The following is a 23698-nucleotide window of genomic DNA, read 5'->3' on the forward strand; positions in this document are numbered from 1 at the left end:
CGCTAACATGAAACTTTATCTCGCACCGGCGATAAAAATCCAATTTTGATAAGCTCCTAAATTATGTATAAAACGAACGATCCAATCCCTTAGGTTTATCTTTCGGTCTTACCCGCCACGGCTTATCAGGCCATCTTTATCTCAGTCATTTCACAACGTAATATAAATACATTTTTCGCAATAATTCGCCTAATTATAAGACGTTTTATGACTCTTCGAAATATTCATTTTCGTTTTATGGTTTGTGTATTAAAAACAGGGTTGTCTTGGGACGACAAAGCTTTAGATACCCTTTCCAAAAATGGATATTTTTTTTTTAAATATAATTATTAATAATTTAAACTTAGTAATTAACTGATATTTTCCTTCTATATTTTAAAAGCAAATTCTAATTTTTTCTTATCATATATCAATCTTTTTAATTAGTGTTTGAATGTACAATACCTTCACATATGTCTAAAAATGAAAAACTACAGAGGATTCCTTTTCTGATTAATAAAAAATGTAAAACCTTCTGCAGGGGTATAAAAAATTATGAGTTAGGGGGAAAGGGAATGGGCTTCCGTCCTTTGGTATCACCCCAACAGGTTTCGATCGGTCCTCTGGTCCTGGACATCCTCCTCCTCGAACTTTCGATTCTGCTCCCGTTGCCGCTTCTGTCACCAGACATCGTTCCCGGTGCACTTCGCCCCAACTCCTCCCTGCGGCAAAGAGCGGTCATCATCATCGGCTAAACCATCACCATCACCATCGATATCGATGTGTGTGGTCCCGTGGACAGGGTCTGAAAACTGGGATGGGATTTTCGGATGGGGACTTCAACTGGGGACGCTGGCTCAGTTGTCGGCGCCGCTGGAATGTTGTTAGTTATAAAATGGCCACAAAATCATAACGCGGGCGTGGGCTGCCACTGACCGCTGTCTCACTCCTCTTTCTTCCTGCACTGCGAGAAAAGTGTAATGAAAAAAGATTTGAATTGTAATAATATAATTTATTTTGACCAAATTTCTATCTTTTGATCTATAACCAAGAAAATCTTAATGTTAATAATTAGGAAATACAAATGAGACTAATTAAAGAATTTAATTTCATTTTCAATATTTTATTTAGCTAATTACAGAAAAAGTTTTGTAACTTAAAAATTATAAATATTTTTAAAGTTGTCAATAAAAACCTTTTTGTTGGAAAATTATGACATATATAAATTTAGCTGAAGGCCAAGTTAAACTTATTTAAGTTTAGAAGGTTCCATATCATGGAATCTTATTTTAAAAATACAAAATGATCTCAAAAATGGATCCGAAATTTTCTCTCCCTGTGGAACCCGAAACCCCGAACCTGATATAACCGATGACGAGTTGTTGCCTCCGTCGAGGTCTCTGTCCAGAATATATGTTCTTTCCGACTCTCTCCCACAGCATCCACGCATTTTTGGATGATTCGTCTGGGGGGTTTTTTTAATGGAACCCGGTCGTCCGTTGGACGAGTGTGAATTGAAATGTATTTTTTACATACCCGTACATGTGTTCTATGCCAGTCGATTGGATCTCGAAAATCAAATCAAAACTCGTCGTCGTTTTATGGGTTTTAGAAACTCTAGGAACTCGTTTTGTTCGGTTTGGTTCTGTGTTTTGTTTTCCCTCGGTCTCTGTTTGTTGTTCTCGTTATTATTATTATTTTTCTATTCCCATTTCCATGTGTCGGCGGTGGCGGTGTCGGCGGCGTTGGTGGCTCGCTTTGAATAATGATGATAAGGCCCCAGACTCGCCTCTCTATCCGAAATGATTCCAACCAATCCGTCCACCCATCCATCCATCCATCTGAACATCTACCCATCTACCCATTCGACTGCTCTCTCTCGGCGGCTTGATTATTGATTTATTGTCTGCTTTTTGGGTCTGTGTCGCACAGGTAAACGAGAAATCGTCACGGATACGCAAAATGGTCAGCTCACCGAAATGTATCTCGGGGCTTGCTTTTGTATCTCCGGGCGACTATGCAGATACATTTTTGAAGCGCACGCTTCAGCATTTCTGATGTTGTTGTCATCAATTTACCAACAACGACATCGTCGGACAACAAAAGAGCCCAGAGAACTGAACTGAACCCACCGAAGAAACGAGAAAAAGAAAACATTCTTCGTCTTGATCCCGAACGTTCTCATAATTTGTTTGTAGTCCCCCCTCCCCCCTCCCCACTCCCTGGAATACAAATACCCATACCATTTGGCCATTGTGCGACCGCGGACTGTGAGAAAGATTTTATTTCGTTCAAGTGGTTTTTGATTTAACACCAAACAACAAACCGAAGAGTGGAAAATATTTTAATGATGCGTCGTCGTCTTCGTCGTTGCAACTGAAAAGCAAAAAACAAAAAAAAAAAGAGGAGAAATAAATGGAAAACAAAAAAAATTTCTAACTTGTTTTTTTCGGTGGCCTTTCTTTTTTCCGCTTCTTCAGCGCCGTTGTTCTCAATTTATTTGTGGTTTGATTCGGAAGACATTCGTTCGATTGATTAGCTCGCTGGGAAAGCTGGCGATCACTTTCGAATCGAGGTCGTATTATATGGGTTTTGTCACCCCTTTTGTTTTTATTTGTTTTCGGGGGGTTTGAGTTCTGTGCCCATGTTTCCGCTCCGGAAGGGTTAAACTCAAATGCGGAGTACCGCACTCGACAAGCTGCCAATGAGGTCCTACTACTGCCCAGGATCCTGGTTCCTGTCCGATGCGGTTTAACATCTGTCATGGCTGCTTCCTTCCTGGGATCAGGCAAAAAAGAAAACAAAAAAGAAAACAACGACAATAACAACTGAAACCGCATTAAGGGCTTTGGACTTAACCAGGCAAAATATTCAGCAGCTTTTATGAGGTATTTTAACAATAATTGACATACATTTATGACGATAAGGGAAAGGAGAGGCGGGCTTATTGATTCAGTGATCAAGTTGGCCAATTACAAAAAGAAAACGATAAGCAACTTCTAAAAGCCAATTGGAATGACTAAACAAAACATAAATAATCTTGCGTGTTAATCTAACTTGAGAGTGTGAAGTTATCAAGACATTTAGCCATTTGTTAATTTATACGAATAATGTAAATAAGAAATAAATAATAAGCTAGTAAATAAATTAGGTGACAAATTATATTTAAATATGTTAATGTACGGAACATATTATATAATATTATGTCACAAAGATTAATATTAAATTAACCATTACAATTATTATTAATAAGCCAATACAAACAAATTTAAATTAAATGGTAAGTGGACTTATTAATGTATTTAAAATAATATTTATCAATATTTAAATAAAAATAGTGGCAGGGCACATAAAAAACATTTCAAAATAATAATAATAATGCTTTCCATCACATTACATAAATTAGGGTAATTCCGTTTCGCCTTATTGCATTCATACATTACTGCTTACATTTTTATGCAATAAGAGGTGGAATATATTTCAAAACTGAAGTATGTAAAAACCTCTCAATGGGATCTCCCTCTTCTCGCTTTTGATATAAAGCCGACTGCTTAAATCACCCCTCCCGCTGACCATTACCTTTACCCCCCTCTCACGAGTCGTTCAACTAATGTGACACTAATCATGTGACCTCGAGTGCCGCTGGCCACATTTTTATGACCGCTTTGCACGCTGTTTACACACGACAATCGACGATCGACCAAAGTTTTCCAACATTCTCGGAAAAGAAGAACAGAACAGAGGAAGGAAAGGAAAGAAAAGAAAATGCGATCCATTCATGAAAGAAATGCCATTCTATTGCTTTCTTCGCGCTGTGCCTCTATTGTGGCACCTTTTCATTGGGATCACCGGGGAAAATCAACAAACGAAGAATGGGAAAATGTGTTAAGGGGCAGAAAATGGGACTGAGAAGGTTTCTTTGTTGCGTAGGTCGGCCGAAGGAATGAAAACTAGTTGGGAGATCGATGATTACACGGAGAACAAATTGACCGAGAATGTCTTGCGTGGAATCTTAAAATGATCTTATTAATTTTAGCTTAAAATATTTTTATACAAAAATACAATAGTGCAATATTCGTAAGATTGCAAATGAAAGTTTAAAATTGATCAAATATTTATTACAATTTTTGTAATTAAAAAGTGCAGTCTTATGGTATGATCCTTTGTTTCTGATATGAGAATAAAGTGTAGATTTGGTTGAGTTTTTAATATATTTAAAATAATATATTTAAAATAAATAAAATTATTTTTAACTGCGAACTATTTTTGTCTTCAGCTAGACTTTTCCAGTGTAGTATTTTGATATTCACCTTTCATGTTTTAGTTGCCTACTCAAAAACCTATAACGCGTGTCTGAGCAACCAATTAGTGCCGCGAGTGGGAGAGAGATAAGCAGAGAAGGAGATAGAGAGAGAGAGAGATGGTGCGCATGCGCGACCTTTTGTGTCCTGTTTCAGGGGTTGTATGATAACAGGACAACGAGATCTCCTTAAACTGGTGACGCTGATGAGCCGCAAACTGCGCAGGAAGCTTCACTCTCTCTTCCCGCTCTCCGATCTCCTTTTCCCCTCGCGATTGACAGGCCGCATTTAGGGGATAATGTCGGGGCATATGCAGGATCCCAACCCCTGGAGGATCGAGGATCGGGAATCGAGTGTGGAGTGTAGAGTGTGGAGTGTGTGTAGGCAGGAGACGCAGCAGGACAGCAGCAGCGCTCCACAAAATTTCATTAAACATCTGCCTGGCTCATCATCATCCTTCTTACCTTCTTCTTTTTTTTTTTTCGTCCTGTCGAGGACATGTGCGTTTTTAGTTATTGAAATTTTTACTTGTTTTGTCCTGTCCCAATGGCTCTATGCATTGTGCATTGAGTATTTAATTGCAGATAATATCGACAAAACAAAACAGCAGGCGTACGACGGAGGCCAGAATCAACAGCTGAAGTGCCCGGAAATGCATCTGGGCAGAAAGGGGATTCCCCCTCGGTCTCCTTTCTTCAGTCTGATCTCCAGGATTCCCCTACCAGCCTGTCTCCCTTCTTGACATTCGTTTTGTTCGCCGTGGAGGCTCGAGCACGTGTCAATAATTGTTCAGATGCCGAATGGAGCTCGCAGGTCCTCGAAAAATCAGCTGTCGTTGGGGAGAGTTAAGCCAGTTGAGACCATACAACTTACACAATTTTATTTAAGGGAAGTTATAAGCTAGACAAAGAAACCATTGTTCTGTAATAGGTTAAGCATGTCTAGGAATTTATCTCGACCATATCTGAAATATACCAATAAATACATATTTTGACAACAAATATATAAGAACTTGTAAATAGTTAGAAAATAAACACAGAAATAAAAAACATTTTAACAATTAATTATTAAAAGGAATGCTTCATAAACACAATAAACTGTTAACCATTTGTTTCTAAGCAACTCCAGTAAAAAATAAAGTAATAGTTTTAAGAATTAGAAATAAGTTCCTGTTACTCATTAACTGTAGTTTAAATCACATTTGTTCCCATGGAATGATTATTCACAAAGTACGTATTAATTAATTTTAATGACTGAATTTCCGAACATTTTGTATTTATTAAGTCAATAAAACTCTAGCCCATATAGGAGATAAAAATAAACGCATAAAGGATTTAAAATAAACATTGTCGCTAATCCATTTAGGTTGGCTTAAACTACCATTAACGTTGCCTTAACTACACTTTAAATGCAGTTAACGAAAATGGCTTTTAAATGTTGTTAATAAAAGCGTTATTTTAACCAATAAAAGAATTGAAATGGAGTAATGTAATAAATAACTTTTTATTTGGGAGTTTTAGTAATAGATTTCCTGCTTTTTATTGACATTCCTTCGATTTATTTACCTGTAAATCAATTGCAGCTCTTAATTACTCACATACCTCCAACGTTAACAGCCATTCGATTGATATATTTACACAGCTTAAATCTGCACACAGATCGCGGATTTGCGTTTGCCAAGATCTGCCAGGCAACGAATGCAAATTAGTTGCGCACTTGGTCAACAGTTAACTCATCATCGCCAAACAACTTCCAGCTGCTTCTTTGCTGAAAAGCTAACGGCAAAGCTAAAGCCGAGCGGCGAAGAAGAAGAAGAAGTAAAGAGAAGTCCGCAAAGAAGCTAATGTAATTGTGTTTGTAAATGCCATAAAGTTGGCAACACTTGCTGTGCTGTGCTGTGAATATGTTTGCCCACCTTAGACCCCCCCTCTTTGTGCCGCCCACCTTTCCCATCTTAGCCCCCCTCCCCCCTCGTTCAACGCTTGCAAATGAAGTTCACGAGATGGTCAAGACGATAATGTTGGCGAGCGCATTTGCCAAGTCATGACTGCTGCGATTGCTGCTGCTGCGGCCTCTGATGTTGCTGCTGCCTCCGATGTTGCTGCTGCCCTGACACCGCAGCAACATCAACATCAGCAACACAAGCGAACGAGTTTCTGTTGCTTTTGCTGTTTGCTGTTGCTGTTGCTGTTGCTCTTGTTGTTGTCCATTTTGTCGCCATCGCTGTGCCCTCAAAAAAAGAAATAGTTGGAAATCAAATCAACAACAAAAGTAAAGCAACACCAAGCAGCAACAGTCCAGCGGAAAATTGGGGGAAAACCGATACTGCTAATACACTTAAGTATTCATTTATTGAAATCAGTAAAGAAGTCAAGAAAAAATCTATAAAATTAGACATATTAAAACAAGTTAAAATTGTCTTATTTTAAATAATAATTTACTGGTCATTCTAGCAATAATAACAATATGGAGGCATAAAAAAATGTAGTAAAATTAATTACTAAAATATTTGTAAATATATAAAAAAGTATTTTTAAGGCGAAGAGAAGTCCACACTTTAAATTAGAAGTCATAAATCGGAAAACTCCTTGGAGTTTATTTTTAGAGTAGTACAAATGAAAATATGACTTTTTTATCCATGATATAAAATGCAAAGCAATCTGTTAATTGAAAGTATTTTATATATTATTTTATAATAATACATTTAAATATTCCAATTTCAAAATAGTTTGCTTAAATTCGCGACAAGTAGTTTGTATTTCTAATGAATATTTTTGAAACTTTGTTGAAGAGTATCAGTGCTCCAAAAGCCACACAACAGCGACAAATCTATGTAAAACTCAATTGAAGTGCTCCCATCGTCGCTCCACATTTTTACTCAGCTTTTGCCTTTTGTTTGATTTAGTTTATGCCCGGGCCACACCCCCTGCCCGCCGCCCCATGCTCCACGCCCCACGCCCCTTTGACCCCTTGCAGCCCCCTCTTAACCCAAAGTATGCATGGCAAACTTGGCGTTCCAAAGCTGAACTGCACTTCCAATGCCCATTCACCAACACAGCCAGGCCCTAACACAGATACGCACACACACACTCTCACACAAATGAATCTCCGCCTCGTCGTCGTCATACAAATATTTAGTAGAGTATGAAGTAGTTCGGGTTGGGTACATGAAATGAGTTGACCTCGCTTGACCTCGTTTCAGTTTCTTTTTGCCCGTGCCTTTGCTTTTTGTTTCCCTCTCTACTCTTCTTTTTTTGCCCCTTACTCGTTTTTTTTTGCCCGTTGTAGCATTTATTTTATTTGTGCAAACGTTTTTAATGAAATTTCATTTCGCCCTCCCCCCGGCGTCCCCAATTGTCTTCATTTTCTCTCGGATTTCAATTAGAAATCTTCATAATCGCATCTTGTTGTCTGTGTATTTTCATTTTGGTCAAATAATCGTCTCAGACTTTTTGGCGAGTGTAGCTCATTCTGCTTCTTAGTTTGTTTACCTCGCCTTTATGTTGCTGCCGTGCTGCTGCTGCTGCTGCTGCTGTCGTTGATGTGTATGTTGCTGCTGTTGATTACTTTCACCGGACAGCAACAATAAAAAAACACAGTTATGACAACAACAACTACAACAATAGCAACTACTGTAGCTGCAACAACAACAACAGCAACAATGGCAAAAAGACCACCAAATAAAAACGTAGCAAACTTTTATTATTGTTTTGAGCCGCGGGCATATGAAAAATAATATGTTTGAACATAATGAGGCCAACTGAACTGATGTGACTCTGATACTCTTTTAGTGGATATTATCTATTTGTTTCAGGTATTTTTAAGCGCAAATTTTACTAGCATTTGAATTCAAGTATAATCATTTAAATGTTTTGCATAAATAAGTATCGAATCTTAAATATTTAGCAATTGTTATTGAATTAAATGATTCATTTAAACGCTAAAATGTTTGAAATAAAAAATCTTATTTTTTTAAAAATAACAGTTTCATATAATAAAATATCCAATAAAAAAGTTACCATAATTCAAATTGTTCTGGGATATACACTTTAAAAATAGTAAATAAAAAATCGATTAATAAGGAAAATTAACTGGATTTCCAGGGTATTTAACAGCTCGATTCATCCACTCCCATTCTGCTCCATTTATTGATGTTGCTGCTGACGAACTGCCTGCAATGTAAGCAGGTTGCTGCTGGCATTGTCTGAGCATTACAGCAGCAACACATCGACACAGCAGCAACAGCCTTTTTTGAGGCCCGTATCTGAATCAAAATGAAAATTTGAAATAATTAGCAAAACATTTACAACTTGTTGTTGTTGTTGTTCTGGGGCCTAAGGCTGCTAGAAAATCGTTCAACTGAGACTAAAGCATTTATAGCGACGATGCCAAATCCCCAGGCGATTGACGGGCAATAATCCGAATCGATAAATCTAAATGGAGATATTGCAACATCAAGGATAGTTTCCAATGGGAAACCAAGGCAATATTATTGTGATTCCCCCAACCTTTCTCCTGACTTCGAGACTTTTCTGTTACTTTCTATTACCTTGGCACGCATTTTCGGTTTGGTTTTGGTTTAACTTCACCGTTAGGTAAATTGGATTTCGGTGGCAGCAGCAGTGCTACCAAAAAAATACAAACTGTTGACATGCATCTCATATAACGCATACCCTTTCCGCACCCCCTTTTCCCAAGGTATAAAGATTTTTTTTTTAGTTATTTTTTTGGTTCACGAAACGAAAATTTCATTGTACCCACGCCGTTGGCGAAGCGACAAGCGGAAATGGTAAACATTACCTACACTTACTGTATAAGAAGAAGTCCATGGACGGGGGCTGCGGGGGGGTTAAAAGGGGTACGCGGAATGGGAAATGAGTAACAGAAAACAGAGAAAAAGACAACAAAAACGGTTAGTTATGAAACCGAAGCATCACTCAAAGACCAAACCGCCAAAAGCCGCCCGCGCAGCCGCAGTATAAAAAAAAAAAAAAAAGTGAGAAAAATAGAGGGAGAAAGGGGGAAAAGGGGCTGAAAGGTGGGCAGGAGAAAGGGGTTAAGGGGCAGGGAAAAATATTTGAGGCACAACCAAGTGACAGCAGCCGGGGAAGCAACTTTCCAATGCTCACAAACAGTGCGGCAGCAAACACAGACATTTTCATATTATTTCATTATTATTATTGTTTCGCTTTTTTTTTTGTAGTTATGAGCCAACACAAAAAAAACTAAAACAAAAAAACAAATAAAAAGAGTTGCATGATGTTTATGTGGAGGTGCGCCTGCGTTGACCACCAAAACCACCGACAAACGCAGCTGAGCCATAAAACCTTTCAAAGCTTTTAACTATTTTCACAACACAACAAAAAAAAAGAAAAACAGATTATGGTTGGGGGTTGTTATCCAGCAAAGTGAGAGTTTGGTTAGGTGCTGGATCAATCTGTTAAGTAAATCATAAATCACACTTTATTATCACAAGTTTAAAGATTACCAAATATAAAGAAATTTCTTTAGATTTTGTGTTTTGTGAAAAAAGTTCACCTTTAATACAAATATATGTCGACAAAATAGTATTATAAAAAACTGAAATCAAATTTACCTTTAAGTATCATAAGTTATTGATCACATTAGCTTAAATATTTTATTTAATTCAATAATGTGCCTTTAAAACATATATTTTAAAAATATATAAATAATATTTAATCACCTTACATCTTGTAAAATTTTACGTTATTTTGCATGTCTGTTAAGTTTACCATTAATATTATTTTGATTGCAATGTGATTATAAGTTCAATTCAAAAAAAACTTGACTTCTAATTAAACTTTGTTGGCAGAAAAGTAAATTCCACTTTCAAAATAATTACATGTTCCGTACAATGACTTTATTAAATCATAACCATTTAATTTTCAGCATTATTGTTCTCCCTTTAAAAGCTCGTTTTTCCGACTCTTTTGTTTAATAGAATTGCAGGCGAAGGATGTGGCGATGGCAAAAAGTAAAAGCAAATAGACTGTAAATGGAGGGGAAAAATGCACAACTTCAATCAGGACCTTCCCGCTGCCGAACAAGGACTCTATTACACACACACTCGGGGATAAAATATATGTGGCATATGGAGGGTACATATGAACTTTTCTATCCCAGCCAGTCTCGAATGTTGGTGGATTGAGAGGGTTCATTGCATTTTATGCGACGCGACGTTGCAGGTGGAAATGCAAACAGCAACAGCAATAACAATATGCCAGGATATGCTGGCTTGTGGGTGCAGTATTTTTTGGGGGGGAGGGGACGAGGGTCCTGTCTGGTTCCGTGTGTTGTGTGCATTTCTGCTGCCTCCTTTGTTTGCAATCATTGCATGTGCGAACCCCAGCCCGAAGTTATATTCAGCGAGGATGGGGAGAGGGGGGTTACGTTACCAAACCCTTCGCAACCAAAAAGGCCACAACACAATCTTCTCACCAGGCCAGAAAATCCGAGGAAGGACGAGGGTCCAATGGGGACTAACACCCGCTAAACAAAAGGAAAATGGCAGCTCATTGAGTTTGACTTTCGGGGGCGAAATATTGCAGGTTGTGGAAGGAAAGTGGGCGGAATACTGCAGGAACTGACAAGCAACCCACTCCCACACAAAGTCATCCACCGCCAAAGGGGCAGAAAAACGACCATAATCGAGGGCTGGCCACAGAATACAAATCCCCAAATCATTGATCGAGGGGCCATGTTGACAAGTGCAAGCAGAAAAAGTGGAAGGATTAGAAGTGAAAATGGATCTGAGGTGCTACATAGCTATTGCGATCTTGAAGATCAATAACAGAAAACTTTTTATATTAAAGAAAACGCATGATTGTCAATATGAAATTATAAAATTAAGTAAAGTGCAGTTGTCTTCATTTAAATTTTACTACCAAATAATATTCTCTTACATATTATATGTTCGCAAATATAAAAATGTTTATAAGGTTAAGAGCAATTTAAAAAAGTGATCATATTTATAATAGAATTACAAAATTGAATTTTATAAATCAACAAATAAAACATTAACATAAACTACCAACCCAAATAGGCAGAGGTTAGTGCTTTTAAAACGGCAATATAAATCTATTTATTTATTAAAAGCGACATGATTATATTTGTTTTCTATTCAATGTGTTAAATTATCAGTTTTTTAACCAAACAACTTTATTTAAGACTTAATTTGTTTAATTGTTTTCCTAAGCTTTTTAATTGCTGTTTTTTAAAGATTATTGAACACTAATTCTAGTAAAAACAAAATGAATAGCACCATCCTCAATATATGTAAGTGCTTTCAACTGTTGGAGTGATACCTTGGTCGTAAGTGACCCTATGTTTTTCCGGCCATAAAGTCACAGCATCACTGACTGCCACAAGCTGAAAAATCTGCATGTGGCAGACCAGAAGCCGAGTGCGGAAAGCCCCAGAAAAAAGGGAACCCAAGCATTTTCGGGATGGTCAGGTGGGGAGTACAGTTTACATCAGCATTCGACATCAGACCGGCCAGAGCAAAGGCAGAAATCATAAAACGAAAACGAGTTACAAAACTGCTGGAAATTCCGCCAGAGAATCGGCCTGAGAATCGGAGAATCGAGGGGGCAGGTGAGGGAGAAGGGCGGGGATTTGGCTGAGGAGACAGGTAGAGCGAATGGGTGAAGCAACGTTTGCGGAATGCAAAACTAAAAATAGGAAGCCCCAACGATGTTGATGTTGCTCCTGTGTTGTTGCTGTTATTGGGGGGCTCTATTTATGCCTCCTGCGATGTGTGCAATCCGAAAGTCAAACCGAATAGAACAGTAGGAGCCACCAGAAGAAGGATAGGCGGTTGATGGAGATACACTGGAAAAAGTTCATTAAATTATCTACCAAATGGAACCGAATAGACTTAAGCACAAGTTCGGATTTTACAAATTAATAAAATGTAAAACTGTAATCCAAATTATACTTCTAATTATAGAGCTGTATAAGATCATTTTTTTTTTGTTTAACCAAAGGTAATTCTTCTCTAATTGAATAAATTTCCTGACCATAATTATGACAAACACGCTATACATTTTATTTTCCCCTCTTCTATTTGCTATCTGCTATTGCATCGTTTTGAAGAAGGAAATTAATTAGTAGCAGTATTTGTATAATAATATATTATTAATGCAAAACTAAAACAACAATAAACAATAAATAAACAATTTCCGAAGAAAAAGAATTACTAAAGAAAAATTCTGTAAAGTATTTTTGGTTAAAAAATAAAGACTCAACACTAGTTTAACAAATCTTCACTATATAACAATAAAAAGTGGGGAACCGAACCTTTATTGATTTTTAATGGGCAGAAAAATAATCAAATTTTTTGCAGTGTAGTTGGGTCTCTCTTCTAATGTCTAGTTGCCGTCGTCGTTGCCATTATATCGTTAGACATGGCAGTCACCCCACATTATAGCCCCAGCTATATCCCCTTCTATTCCCCATATCGCGCTGACTTTGATTGCAAAGTTTACATGGCACCAAAGTGCATTTTCAATAAAAGGAAATATCAAACTTCCCAAGCTCACCAATGCAAACATCAAACACACACAGACGTGAGCATATATATTTTCTATTCAGTCAATAGTATATTTATCGTGCCTTTAGTTTTTGCACTTGTTCTGCTTCTAAGCGAAAAGCAGGATGAAGGAAAACCTTGTGGAAATTCTGTGACCTCGCGCCATGAAAGTTGTCGCCAACTTAACTCGTCTTCATCCTTTTCTCCTTCCCATTTTCCTTGCATTTCGCGCATGCCAAATGAACTTTAAGTTTTCCACAAGACAGGTAAGATTTCACTGGGAATTGATAAGGTGGAAAAGCCATTGTAGGTTTATGTTTCAAATAAGACCAAATGGGTTCTGTATTAACTCACATTTTTTAACGGTTTTTTGATTGTATATAAGTGTATTAAAAATAATAAATGGAAGATTTAAAACAATTTTTTAGCTTACAAAAAATAAACTAATATCCTCAAAAACCATTTAAATAATTTGTTAAAAGAAACTATGTTTTCATATAAATAAGTGAACCAACAACATTTTTGTTATTTTAAATGCCTGTTTACACCTGTTTATTTTGATTTTACTAACTAAAAGTATAACATTTGTAAATATAAGGTATTTATTAGAAATAAATTAATGATTAATAGCTAACAAAATACCTTCTAGAATCCTTGCAGATTTTTAAGATCTGAGTAAAATTCCGATTTTTTCTTTCCGTACATCTAGCAACTAAAATACAATCAGGGAAAACTTTTTCTACAGCTCACATTTCTTGGGAATAAAACTTTTTGACACTTTGCTAATTTTCGTGTGTTCCGTTTGAGCTTTTTGTGAAATTAACATCGGCGACATCTTTGACTTGTGTTGATCTGGTTTCGGGGTTTTTACGACCCCACCTGCTAGGTATTTTAGCTAATTGAAATGCTAACAAATGCTAAAGATCGGACTCTTTTTTGAACGCTAAATCGTAGAGAGGTGTTTGTTATCACCGAGTCTACTGAATTGTTCTCAATTAAAATTCATTTTTGCCACCGGCCGGATGTCCGGAGTACTTGAGCGTGGTTTTGGTTCACCCTGTTTCTGTTCTGGGGTTTTTTCAGTTATTCTGGTCGTCTGTTACTGGGGACACGCCTCGTCGGCGTATTCATCAAAAATTCACTTTAACTTCATTATCATCGTTATTGTTTTATTTATTCCACCTTCTGTTTCGCCTCAAGACACTTGATCGCTCAATTGATTTTCTTGCCTTGCCTTCATCATCCTCAGTGGAGTTTTGTATCTGTGTGTTGACTTGGTGGCCAGTTGGCTATCCCCTTTTAACCCCCTCCCCCCCCTTGCCACGCCCCTGCTGTTTATGCCCGCTGCTTTTTGACGGTTTTCGTTGTCTTCCCTTTTTTTTTTCTTTCGCGGGGTTTCTTTTTCTTTTTTTTTCGCCTGTTGTTTTTGTTGATACTCGTTGTTGGGCGCATTGTCGACACTTTATTGACTACTTTTCTGGATGAATTTGTTGGTTTCTTAATTTCGCTGCCTTTGGCCCTCGTCGACTCGGTTCATTGTTCAACGCTCTCTGATATCACTCATACGCCCCGCTGGCCACCCCATCCATCGACTTCGCTGGCTGCTCTTTCGCTGCGTTTCGGTTTCGTTTTCCCTCCTTTTTTGAGGCTTGCTTTATTTCTGTTTATTCGGTTGTTTTCGTTTTTAACTTAGCCGGCTGCATCGATTTTGCCGTTGCTGCCTCTTTTTTATAATTTTATTGTATTTCATGTTATTTTTTTTTCGTTTACTTATGTGTTTAATTTTTTGCAGTGGCTGGTGGGTTTTTTTTGGGGTATATTGGTTGGGTGATTAAGTTGTGTCGTGAGTTCTGGGAAATTTTATAGTTATTAATATAATAAGATATTTTATTGTCAAGTGTAATCCTAGTCCTTGTAAATTAAGAACAATTATAAGATCTTTAATCCCAATTTCAATGTTATTTTTTCTTTTTTCAAAGACTCATTTATAAAACGAATTATATATGTGAGCCTAGAACAACATGAATATTTATCAAAGGAATTATAAATGTGAACAAAAGGAAATCGCTTATTTGTAAACTTTCAATTTATTTGCTAACCTTTTTAAAAATCGTTTTTGTAATGTATTTATGTATTTTAAAGCTGGTAAAGAGTTGATAGCATAGACACATTTTGATAATCTTAAAATATTAAATTAAATTTCTAAATTTATGCTTTTAACAATAATTACTTTAAATAATAAATAATTTACCTCCACCAACTAATAGCTTTAAAAATGACAAGTTATTTATTTGATGGCATTTTACATATCTATAAAATTAAAATAAAATACAAAATCTTTAAGGGATATTCCCTATTCGATGCCCGAAAATGTACCCCGCTCATTTGGTTTTTTCGTCGCTTTTGCGGGCCAGACACAAAGACAAACCGAGCAGACAGCGACGGCGTCATCCACGACGCATTGGGTGACTTGGGGAGCCGGAGTCTTTGGGATCCGAAGGCCTGGGCTTCCACATAAGCACAGATACACACCGCCTTTTACGTTCTGATTTAGCTGCCTTTAAATATGAGTTGAGGTGTTGTCCTCGCTTAAATTAGCCTGCGACTCGTACCGAAACAGAGACAGAGGCTCAGTCGCAGACGGCGACTCCATATTCCACTTGAAGCCGGGTCTGCAACTGTTCTCTTATGTGCCTGGGTACATATCAAATAATTTGCTTGCCTGATCGTGGATATATAAACACATGATGCAGCAAGCAGACATTATATATATTAAGTGTATATATATCTTTTGTCTTTGGAATCTCTTACTCTTTCTTTTAATTTACGTTCCTTATTTTCGGCTCTTTGTTGGACACTTTTGAAATCTGTTTCTGTTACTGGAAAAGGCCAATAAACCGATTGCTGTCCATAAATCAGTAACATTTCGGGCTCATATAACGGAACACACATCTTTTTATAACCCGACGATCATGATCAGCGATCGAAAGAACCAGAGAAGACAGCCAATAACCATAACGAAATCAAAGTGTGAAAAGTAACATAAACATTTAATTGCCGAGCGACCACAAATTGTCATTTAACCAGGGGTAACCCGAGCACTCGGCCCCAAATCGAAGGGGAGATTGATGTCGAGTCAGGAACAGAGAGGGAATTGCTTGTCATATAGTTTTATAGACTCGACCTGCCAGCCAACTTGGGGTGGCAGTACGAGTATATAACGTGTCGAGTTCTTATGGCCTGTTAACTGACCATAACCCAGCAAATTGCTTTACTGTTCTCGCCTGACGAGTGATCACGTCGAGCAAGACGAGCCCGATCACGAACTGCAGGTGTGGACAGCTGGGGACAGGAGTGTGCTCTTCTGAAGATCATGATCACTCACTGATCATGGATCTATGGATCAGTCAAAATAGAACAGGAGATAAGCATCAGATCCCACGTAAACAAAAACGACCTTAAACGATCACTCATGAAGAATAATCGATCAAAATCTAGGGAAGCATATGAAATTAAATGGGGGATGAAGATCGGTAGCAGATTGGCCAATGAAGCGGTGAAGTGTAGTGTAGAGATCGGTAACTGATCGAAGTGCTTGAAATCATATCATTTTTATAGGATGTGTTAAATTAAAATAAATGAATTTAGAGTTAAATTTTGCCCTTAATTACAAAGTTTTCTAAAACACCAGTAGCATATAATAAGTGAAATAAACTAAAAACAGCTCATGTGCTATTTTTATAGTTATACATATATATTATATATGTAAAAAAATAATCTTCTTAATAATAATTTAGTTGTAGTTATTTATTAAGTTGGCAGGGCTGTTTGTAAATAATAAGCTGAACGATCCTTTTCGGATATAAATTGTATTTCAAGAGAGACTTTACCGTAAAAATAATCTATGTAGTTTGTTTCCTCAGTAAGCATATTATGGATAAACCTTTTTGAGAACAGTCTTCCTTCTTCTCCCTTTCATATTTAAAATGCGAAATAAGTAAGATCTTTCCGACAATCTTAAGCCGCTCAAATGGACAGAAAATTCTTGCTAATTTAGTAGAAATTCCCCTCCCGATCCTTTCCACCTGCCAAAGACACGAAACAGATATTGACAACACCCTTCGTCAATAAACCAAATCACACGATCATCACGATCATCATTATGACCGTCTTCGGTTGCTGCTCGCCGATGACATGGATTTGACATTGGAATTCAATACGGGTCGAGGCACAACACCGATCCCCTCTTAAGGCTTCTCTGCAGATGTGTAGCTCCTCCACTCCTCAGGATCATCGTGATCAATTTCGAGTCATAAATCGCAACACGAAGGCTTTTGTGTATGCATGGCAATATTTACAAATTATGTGCTGGCGATGGAATGTTGTGCGATAGAACCGAGCGCCAATGTCAGGGTTATCCTACTATATAGAAAGAGACGGGGAACTGAGGCGGAGACAGAGACGGAGAGACAGAGGTGGGGAGCCTTGGCAATGACAACGCACCCAACAACCGAACCACCGGCAACCGACAACCGACAACCAGCAACAACAGCAACAACCGGCAACAGACAAAACAACAACAATGACACTGCACTGGTTTACCTTCAGGACGGTCAGTTGGCAAGTTGGAGACCCAAGTCCAAAGGCAGTACACCGAGTACACCGATGTCTGGGCACCCGACAACACGTTCCATGCATCCCACTCCAAGCTGCGAAATCCCGCCCGCTTTCATCCTCCTTTCTGGGGAGTTGCAAGCACAGGGACCACACTATACGGGTACACTCAGAAAAGATAGCACCAAGTTCCATTAAAATATCATATAAAACTCTACAATAAGAATGGTAATAAAATATATAAAACAAAAATAATATATAAGATATTAGAACTTTTAATAATAGTTGCAGCTACAGACTTGTGTTATAAAAGAAAAACATTTTGGAAAACTTAAGAAATTTAAATATATAAAAGATGGTCAAAAGAATTCAAAATTGTACGGTACATAAGAAAAAAAAAATAAACAGATAATCATAAAAAAGACAAAAAATGCTAAGCCAACATATATATCATATATCAAAACATTTCTTATAATCATAAATTAGTATTAAATCATATTTTAATACTCCTTATCTCAATTTGAGATAAATGTGTTTTTTAATGAGCTCTTCTTAATGGGATTAGTTAAAGCCGCTAGTTTACTACCTTATAATTTAACTTTTTTATCAGAGCTCATGAATAAAATTAAATTAATAGTAGTATAGCGTTTAGCAGTCCAGTTTATCATTTTAGGCTTAATAAAGAGGAATTAGGCTTTACATTTATTTGTAATAATATTTTCTTTTGTGTAAAATGCAAGTGATGCAAAGTCGTATGATGGCGAGTGTTCCAAAGAGCCCGAGTCAAAGCCAAAGCTAAAGCCATCCATCCAGGACAGAGGCGGATAGAATCTCGGGGGAGAGGGGGCGAGGGGAGTTGGCCAAGGGGAGGCAACTGTCTGTAAATTAACGCGGGCGTTAAAATTGCAATTTTTCACTTAATGCACACACTGAGACAACAACAACCAAAGCGGCAGCACCAACTGCAGCTAAATCATGTGAGTGAAGCGACGCTCGAGTAGGATTGAGATCGAGATTGCTCTGACATTCATACCTTTAACTCATTTACGCATAGCAAAGTCAATGGCAGAAGAGGCAGAAGCTGAGATATAAGATGAGCAGATCCATCTAGAGATGGGATAAGGAAAATTTTTATATATGAAAAGGTCGAGAGAAATATATGAAAAGGTCAAAGAGAACAATTAATTGGTTTACCCTTTGTTTGGGTATTTTTAAAATTAATTAAAGGAATTTGGGGACATTTTTATTTAAATTGTTTTAAAATATATATTAATAGATACAGACACATATTAGTAATGAAATCGAAATAGAATAAATTAAATCTGATATCTGATTCAATATCTGAAATACAAAAATAAGCCACTTAAGACTAATTTATTCGTTCTGATATGTTAAGATTACTAGAAGATTATTAATAGAAATATTTAAAAAATGTTTCATGTATTAATTAATTAAATGTGCGAAGCTCACGTCATAAATATATTTGCTAAATATTTATTTAAAATTCAAATAAAAATAGTATTTTATAAATCATAAAAGTAAGAACCAGATTTTCATCGTATATGTATAGCCCATCTCTAAGTAGAAAATCAGTGTCCAACTAAAACTTGTTTCTTATGTAAAGTGTCCTTGAAATAATTGTAAATTATGTCTGCACTTCTCTGTCTTCCTCAGTGCCAGAGATCTCGGATCTGGAATCTTGAAAGGAAGAAGCTGAGGAATCTTCATCCAGTTATTGGTGGGCTTCCCCGCGCCTTTTCAAGTTGTGTGGGTGGTGCGCGGTTTCGAGCTATTAATAAATTTCAATAAAGTGCATTGGCGGCTGCCATGTGGCATGTGGCATATTTGTGGGGCATATGTCACCCCTCCATTTGCCCCGCGGCATATCCCGATCCCGATCCCGATCCCGATGCCCCTTTCTTCAGCTTCTGCTTAATTGAAAATCGCAAAAGCACAAATTATGAGATCTCATGCCTTCGCCGTCTGGTTGGCATTCTCCTGCTATCTCCTGGTGCATCTTCTGCATTTGGCAATTGAACAAATAAACAGAGATATACACCCCAACCCCATCCCCACCCCCCGGCGAAAACCTGCTCCCCAACTTGTGTTCAATCTCCGCATTCTATTCCCAACCTGTTCAATTTCATCGCTTTTGCTCATTTCAATAATTTATTTAGCCAACAAGCAGACGACAGCCACAGAGCGAAAGAGAAATAGAAAATTAGAGAATGAGAGGTTAATGCAGAGAAAGAAAATATTAGAGTTCCTTTTTTAACAATTATCGAAAAATTTTGTTGGATTTATAATTGGTTTTGGATGTTTAATATATATATAACCCTTAACCTATATATAAATAATATAGCAAATATTTATATAACCTTAGGAAATTTTCGGACGGTTTTTATTTGTTTTTTTTAACTTTTTTTTAATTTTTAACTTAAAATTAGTTTATATTTACCTTCCGTACCAATAAAATGTATATCCAATTCTTCATTTCTTTTTATTACCATCATTTTTTTAATAATTTTTCTGCTTCTAAAACTCAATATTTTGGTCTACATTATTTTTCTCAGTGTAGGGAAATGCACCCTCTTGTGTTGTTGCACTCGGCTAGCCAAATTATTTGGCGAATAATCTGCGGCTGCTTTCGCTCGACGGATTGCAATTAAAAACTTATTTTTAAGAAAAATATACACAAGCCGGGGGGGTTGGCAATTGGGGGGATGGAAAATGAAGGGGCGGGTTGGAGAGGGGGTGGCTGTAAATTAAATGCACATAAAACGAAGGCGGCCCACATGCTGATGGTTGGGGCAGACAGCCCAAGCACATGCAACAGCGGCAAAAACACCGCACACAATTGAGTCGCAAATTTATTTGGTCGGTACGCAAAGTGACGAAGGGGCGGCGAAAGGGGTGGATCGAATGGGGGCGGGGCAGTGGACGGTGCGTCGACGCTTGGAATATTTCAAATTTGCATTCGGGGAAAAAAAAACCGAAAATTGGGCAAGAAATAAAAATTAGAAATGCCAAATTAATATTGAGATAAATATGAAAAATTAGCGAAAAATGTAAAAATAAGATGAATTTCGGGGTAAATGGAATAATGTATTTCCATAAGACTAGCGACATCCAAATATATATTTAAATTATATAAAAACAAATTTTTAATTTAAATGTGGACTTGATAGACAAATAATTTCAAATGTATTTTATTTATTTTTTAAACAATTTTGAACGATTTTCTTTAAAAATATTGGAATTTTGTTCGTAATATAAACAATCTTTTAAACATTTGTAAATTAAATAAACAAATCTTTTTAATTACAAGCTATAATAATCGGAACAAAAGATTATATTTTTAATTTATATTGTATTTCTACCATCAGAGCTACATTTTCTATTGTCCTTTTTTATTAAGTCGCTAATTTATTTACAGTTATCCAATAAATACAAATGTAATTGCAATACAAATATTTGCTAAGTTACACATTCAATCCAATAAATACTTAAATTAAATAACTATTTGAAAAGGGTTAATCTTTCCTTGATTCTTTAAAGCTTTCCAAAGCATTTTCATAAATGATTTATTTGTGAATTCAATAAACAAATAATAATACAACATGACTGAACACAAAACCTGATTGACTCGATAATTTGATGTTATCAAACATTCTCTATTCAATTTCCCATAATATCGCTCATACGCCCTGGGTGCCAAAAACCCACTTACAAAGCATTATTTCGTATTTCCTAGCCTTTCTCCTTTCCCCTTTTCAATTTGGTCTACCGTATGGTATTCTCCTACCCTTTTCAATTGTTTGCTGGCTGTACCTGCTTTCGGTCAATTTTCAATTGCCTTCAATATTTGCCAAAAACAATCATTGGAAAATCGAAAATATGAATATGAAAATTGCAAATCTATATGCGAGAATACACTATATATAATCTAAATGTGTGTATAGACAGGCTGGGTAATGTTTGCAAAATAGCTGTGCATAAAATTTAATACAAACAGTGTGTTTTTTTTTGGCTGCCGCTTTTCAATAAAATATCAAAGCACACGGCGCAATACAGCAGCAACAACTATACACTCGAAATGCAATAATCATATTAAAAGCCACAGAGCAAACAACAACAACCACGGGCAATCTCTAAAGGCAACAAAATAGTTCGTTTTTAAAGTTATTATTAGCCGCAAAATGTGGCCCGATACAAGAGTGCACAGATATGCCAGATATACGAGCATATAGATGTTCATTGTACACCCAAAACATATATATATATATATATATATATATATAAATAGTGTGTGTAGTTTGGGCTATTGTGTATATATGTGCAATCAATATATTGTACATCGGTTATATCTGTATCTTGCGCCAATTGAACGACCATCTATATGCACACCCCGAATAACATATATATTTGTATATACATATAAACTCGTATATCCCATTCCGCTGGTGTTTCGGTTCGGGTTCTGTGTTTGTGTATAAATCATTTAAGCGGCCACCAAATAAAAATCAAGTTGAAAACATTCAATGAACTACTTTTTCCCTCTGCCAGTGCTAAAGTGTTGCATGCAACGCACATATAAATATAAATAGTACATATGCCATATCCACATAAAATTCAATACACAGCTAAGTACATATAGAATTCTATACGGTGTACTTTTTGCTGACGAGCGAAAAATCAACAAGAACAATGCAAATATGGAAACATAAACTATTTGCCAAATAGCAAGTGGAAGAGAGCATTTTTTCATTAGATTTTAAATGTTATTTTTTTTCTTGATACTTTCATAATTTGTTGAGGAAATTATAAATAATTCAAACGTGAAACGCATTTTATACGTGGGTAAACAAATAAGGGAATTTCCAAAATAAATTGGTCAAGTGGTAAAGTCAGAGGGAAATTTGTTGAACAAATTCTCGGAGGTGTTTGCAGCTATTTTAACTATTTTAATTGCCAAAACAAAAAGCTAATTTTAAATTGAGTAGTAAAAGATGAGTAAAACGATTAACTAAATACCGTAAGTCACATTCCTGAAAGTGCTTTAGACTATCTTAAAACCTAACTATTACAAAATAAAAATAAACATTTAAATCTCTGAGAAATTAGGGCAAGATATGCCCATAAATAGCACACAAATAATTGATGATGTGATTGAATTAATTTTATTTTATCTAAAATTAATATTTACCAATTAAAATGTATCAATCTCTAATCTAGATAAGATTAATTATGAATTTTATTGATAACTATGGAAAGCAAATAAATTTCGCAACAATAATGACCAGCAAAACCATCAATTAATTGGAAATCAAATATGTTTAAGTAAGTGGTTCCTGGTCGGAATATTCAAAATAACACACATATCTCGAATTAAAGCAACACTAAATGTCTGAACCAAATTTAAAAAAGATAAACAAGATAAATAGAACTATAAATGTTAAATGCCCAAATTGATGCAGTCATTTTGGGTATCCCATTTCAATATAACACATTTAAGAGAGCTTCGAATGGTAAATAAATCAAAACCTGACTTTTATTGGGCTTACCATAAGGAGGCCATGAAATTGCTTGAACATAATCTTTTTCTACGGCTCCTTCGAGCACAGTAATCCGAAAATTTACTGCAACAAAATCCGTCAAATCGATCAATCCTTCACGCTGTGGAATTTTCGAGTATTCCCCACTGAGAAGTTATCCACGACAAAGTATTTTGATGGCTTCTTCTGGTTAAATGCGGCTGCCTTGCCTTGGCTAATTTAAGCCATCAGGCGCTGCAAATCGATTTGATGTGGCAGGCAAAAAAAATATACAAGAGGGGTACCTGTCAACAACTTGTTGCGATCATTGTTTGGTCACGCCCCCTACTCGGCAATTAAAAGCCACCTAACCGCCAACACTTTTATTCAGTTTTTAATTAATATGCAGCAACGGCCACAAAAAAAGGTGGGCAGCTGCCGCCGTTCAGGGGGCGTGGTCGTGTGGCAAGTGTCGAAAATTTATGCGCCACATTAGTTATAGATCCATAGATTCAGATACTGTATCTCGGAACAACGACAACGCCCCGTCCTTTTAAATATTTAGCTAAGGAAAAAAAATTATTTATTAATTTGTTAATTCGTTGTTTGTCATTTTGCGGCTTAAACGTTTCGTTCTGCTACAAAACACATCAAATTTATGGGACCCCACATTATGGTGGGGGTCGCGAGAATGAGACCGGTAGAGCCCGCTAGAGAGA

General features: G+C 36.6%; 2 protein-coding genes across 3 annotated transcripts; both read right to left on the minus strand.

Moving 5' to 3' along the window:
• Window positions 1–505: 505 nt before the first annotated feature.
• Window positions 506–2343, minus strand: LOC108051381. 2 transcript variants are annotated; one of them, XR_001769620.1, is made up of 2 exons: window positions 1516–2343; window positions 506–943 (listed from the first exon to the last, which is right to left on the minus strand). XR_001769620.1 is itself a non-coding variant. In XM_017133472.2 (2 exons), the coding sequence occupies exons 1-2, from the start codon at window positions 1427–1429 to the stop codon at window positions 864–866; spliced, it is 171 nt and encodes a 56-aa protein (XP_016988961.1). In that variant the 3' UTR covers window positions 506–863. The 2 variants fall into 2 exon arrangements, 1 of the variants encoding a protein (XP_016988961.1); XM_017133472.2 differs by lacking the exon at window positions 1516–2343 and adding an exon at window positions 1339–1429.
• On the minus strand, window positions 2264–23152 carry LOC108051380. The gene is made up of 3 exons (XM_017133471.1): window positions 23010–23152; window positions 2420–2757; window positions 2264–2355 (listed from the first exon to the last, which is right to left on the minus strand). The coding sequence occupies exons 1-3, from the start codon at window positions 23021–23023 to the stop codon at window positions 2324–2326; spliced, it is 384 nt and encodes a 127-aa protein (XP_016988960.1). The 5' UTR covers window positions 23024–23152; the 3' UTR covers window positions 2264–2323.
• Between the last annotated feature and the right edge of the window lie 546 nt (window positions 23153–23698).

The sequence above is a fragment of the Drosophila rhopaloa genome, unplaced genomic scaffold (assembly GCF_018152115.1).
Source record: "Drosophila rhopaloa isolate 14029-0021.01 unplaced genomic scaffold, ASM1815211v1 contig_163, whole genome shotgun sequence".
In the NCBI taxonomy this organism is placed as follows: domain Eukaryota; kingdom Metazoa; phylum Arthropoda; class Insecta; order Diptera; family Drosophilidae; genus Drosophila; species Drosophila rhopaloa.

Coding starts and splice junctions, on each gene's coding strand:
- LOC108051380 (XM_017133471.1), bottom strand. Junction 2,356..2,419: donor AAGGCCACCGAAAAAAACAA/GTTAGAAATTTT, acceptor TTTGCTTTTCAG/TTGCAACGACGAAGACGACG.
- LOC108051381 (XM_017133472.2), bottom strand. CDS start 1,429: ATGCGTGGATGCTGTGGGAGAGAGTCGGAAAGAACATATATTCTGGAC. Junction 944..1,338: donor CTCGTCATCGGTTATATCAG/GTTCGGGGTTTC, acceptor CTTTTCTCGCAG/TGCAGGAAGAAAGAGGAGTG.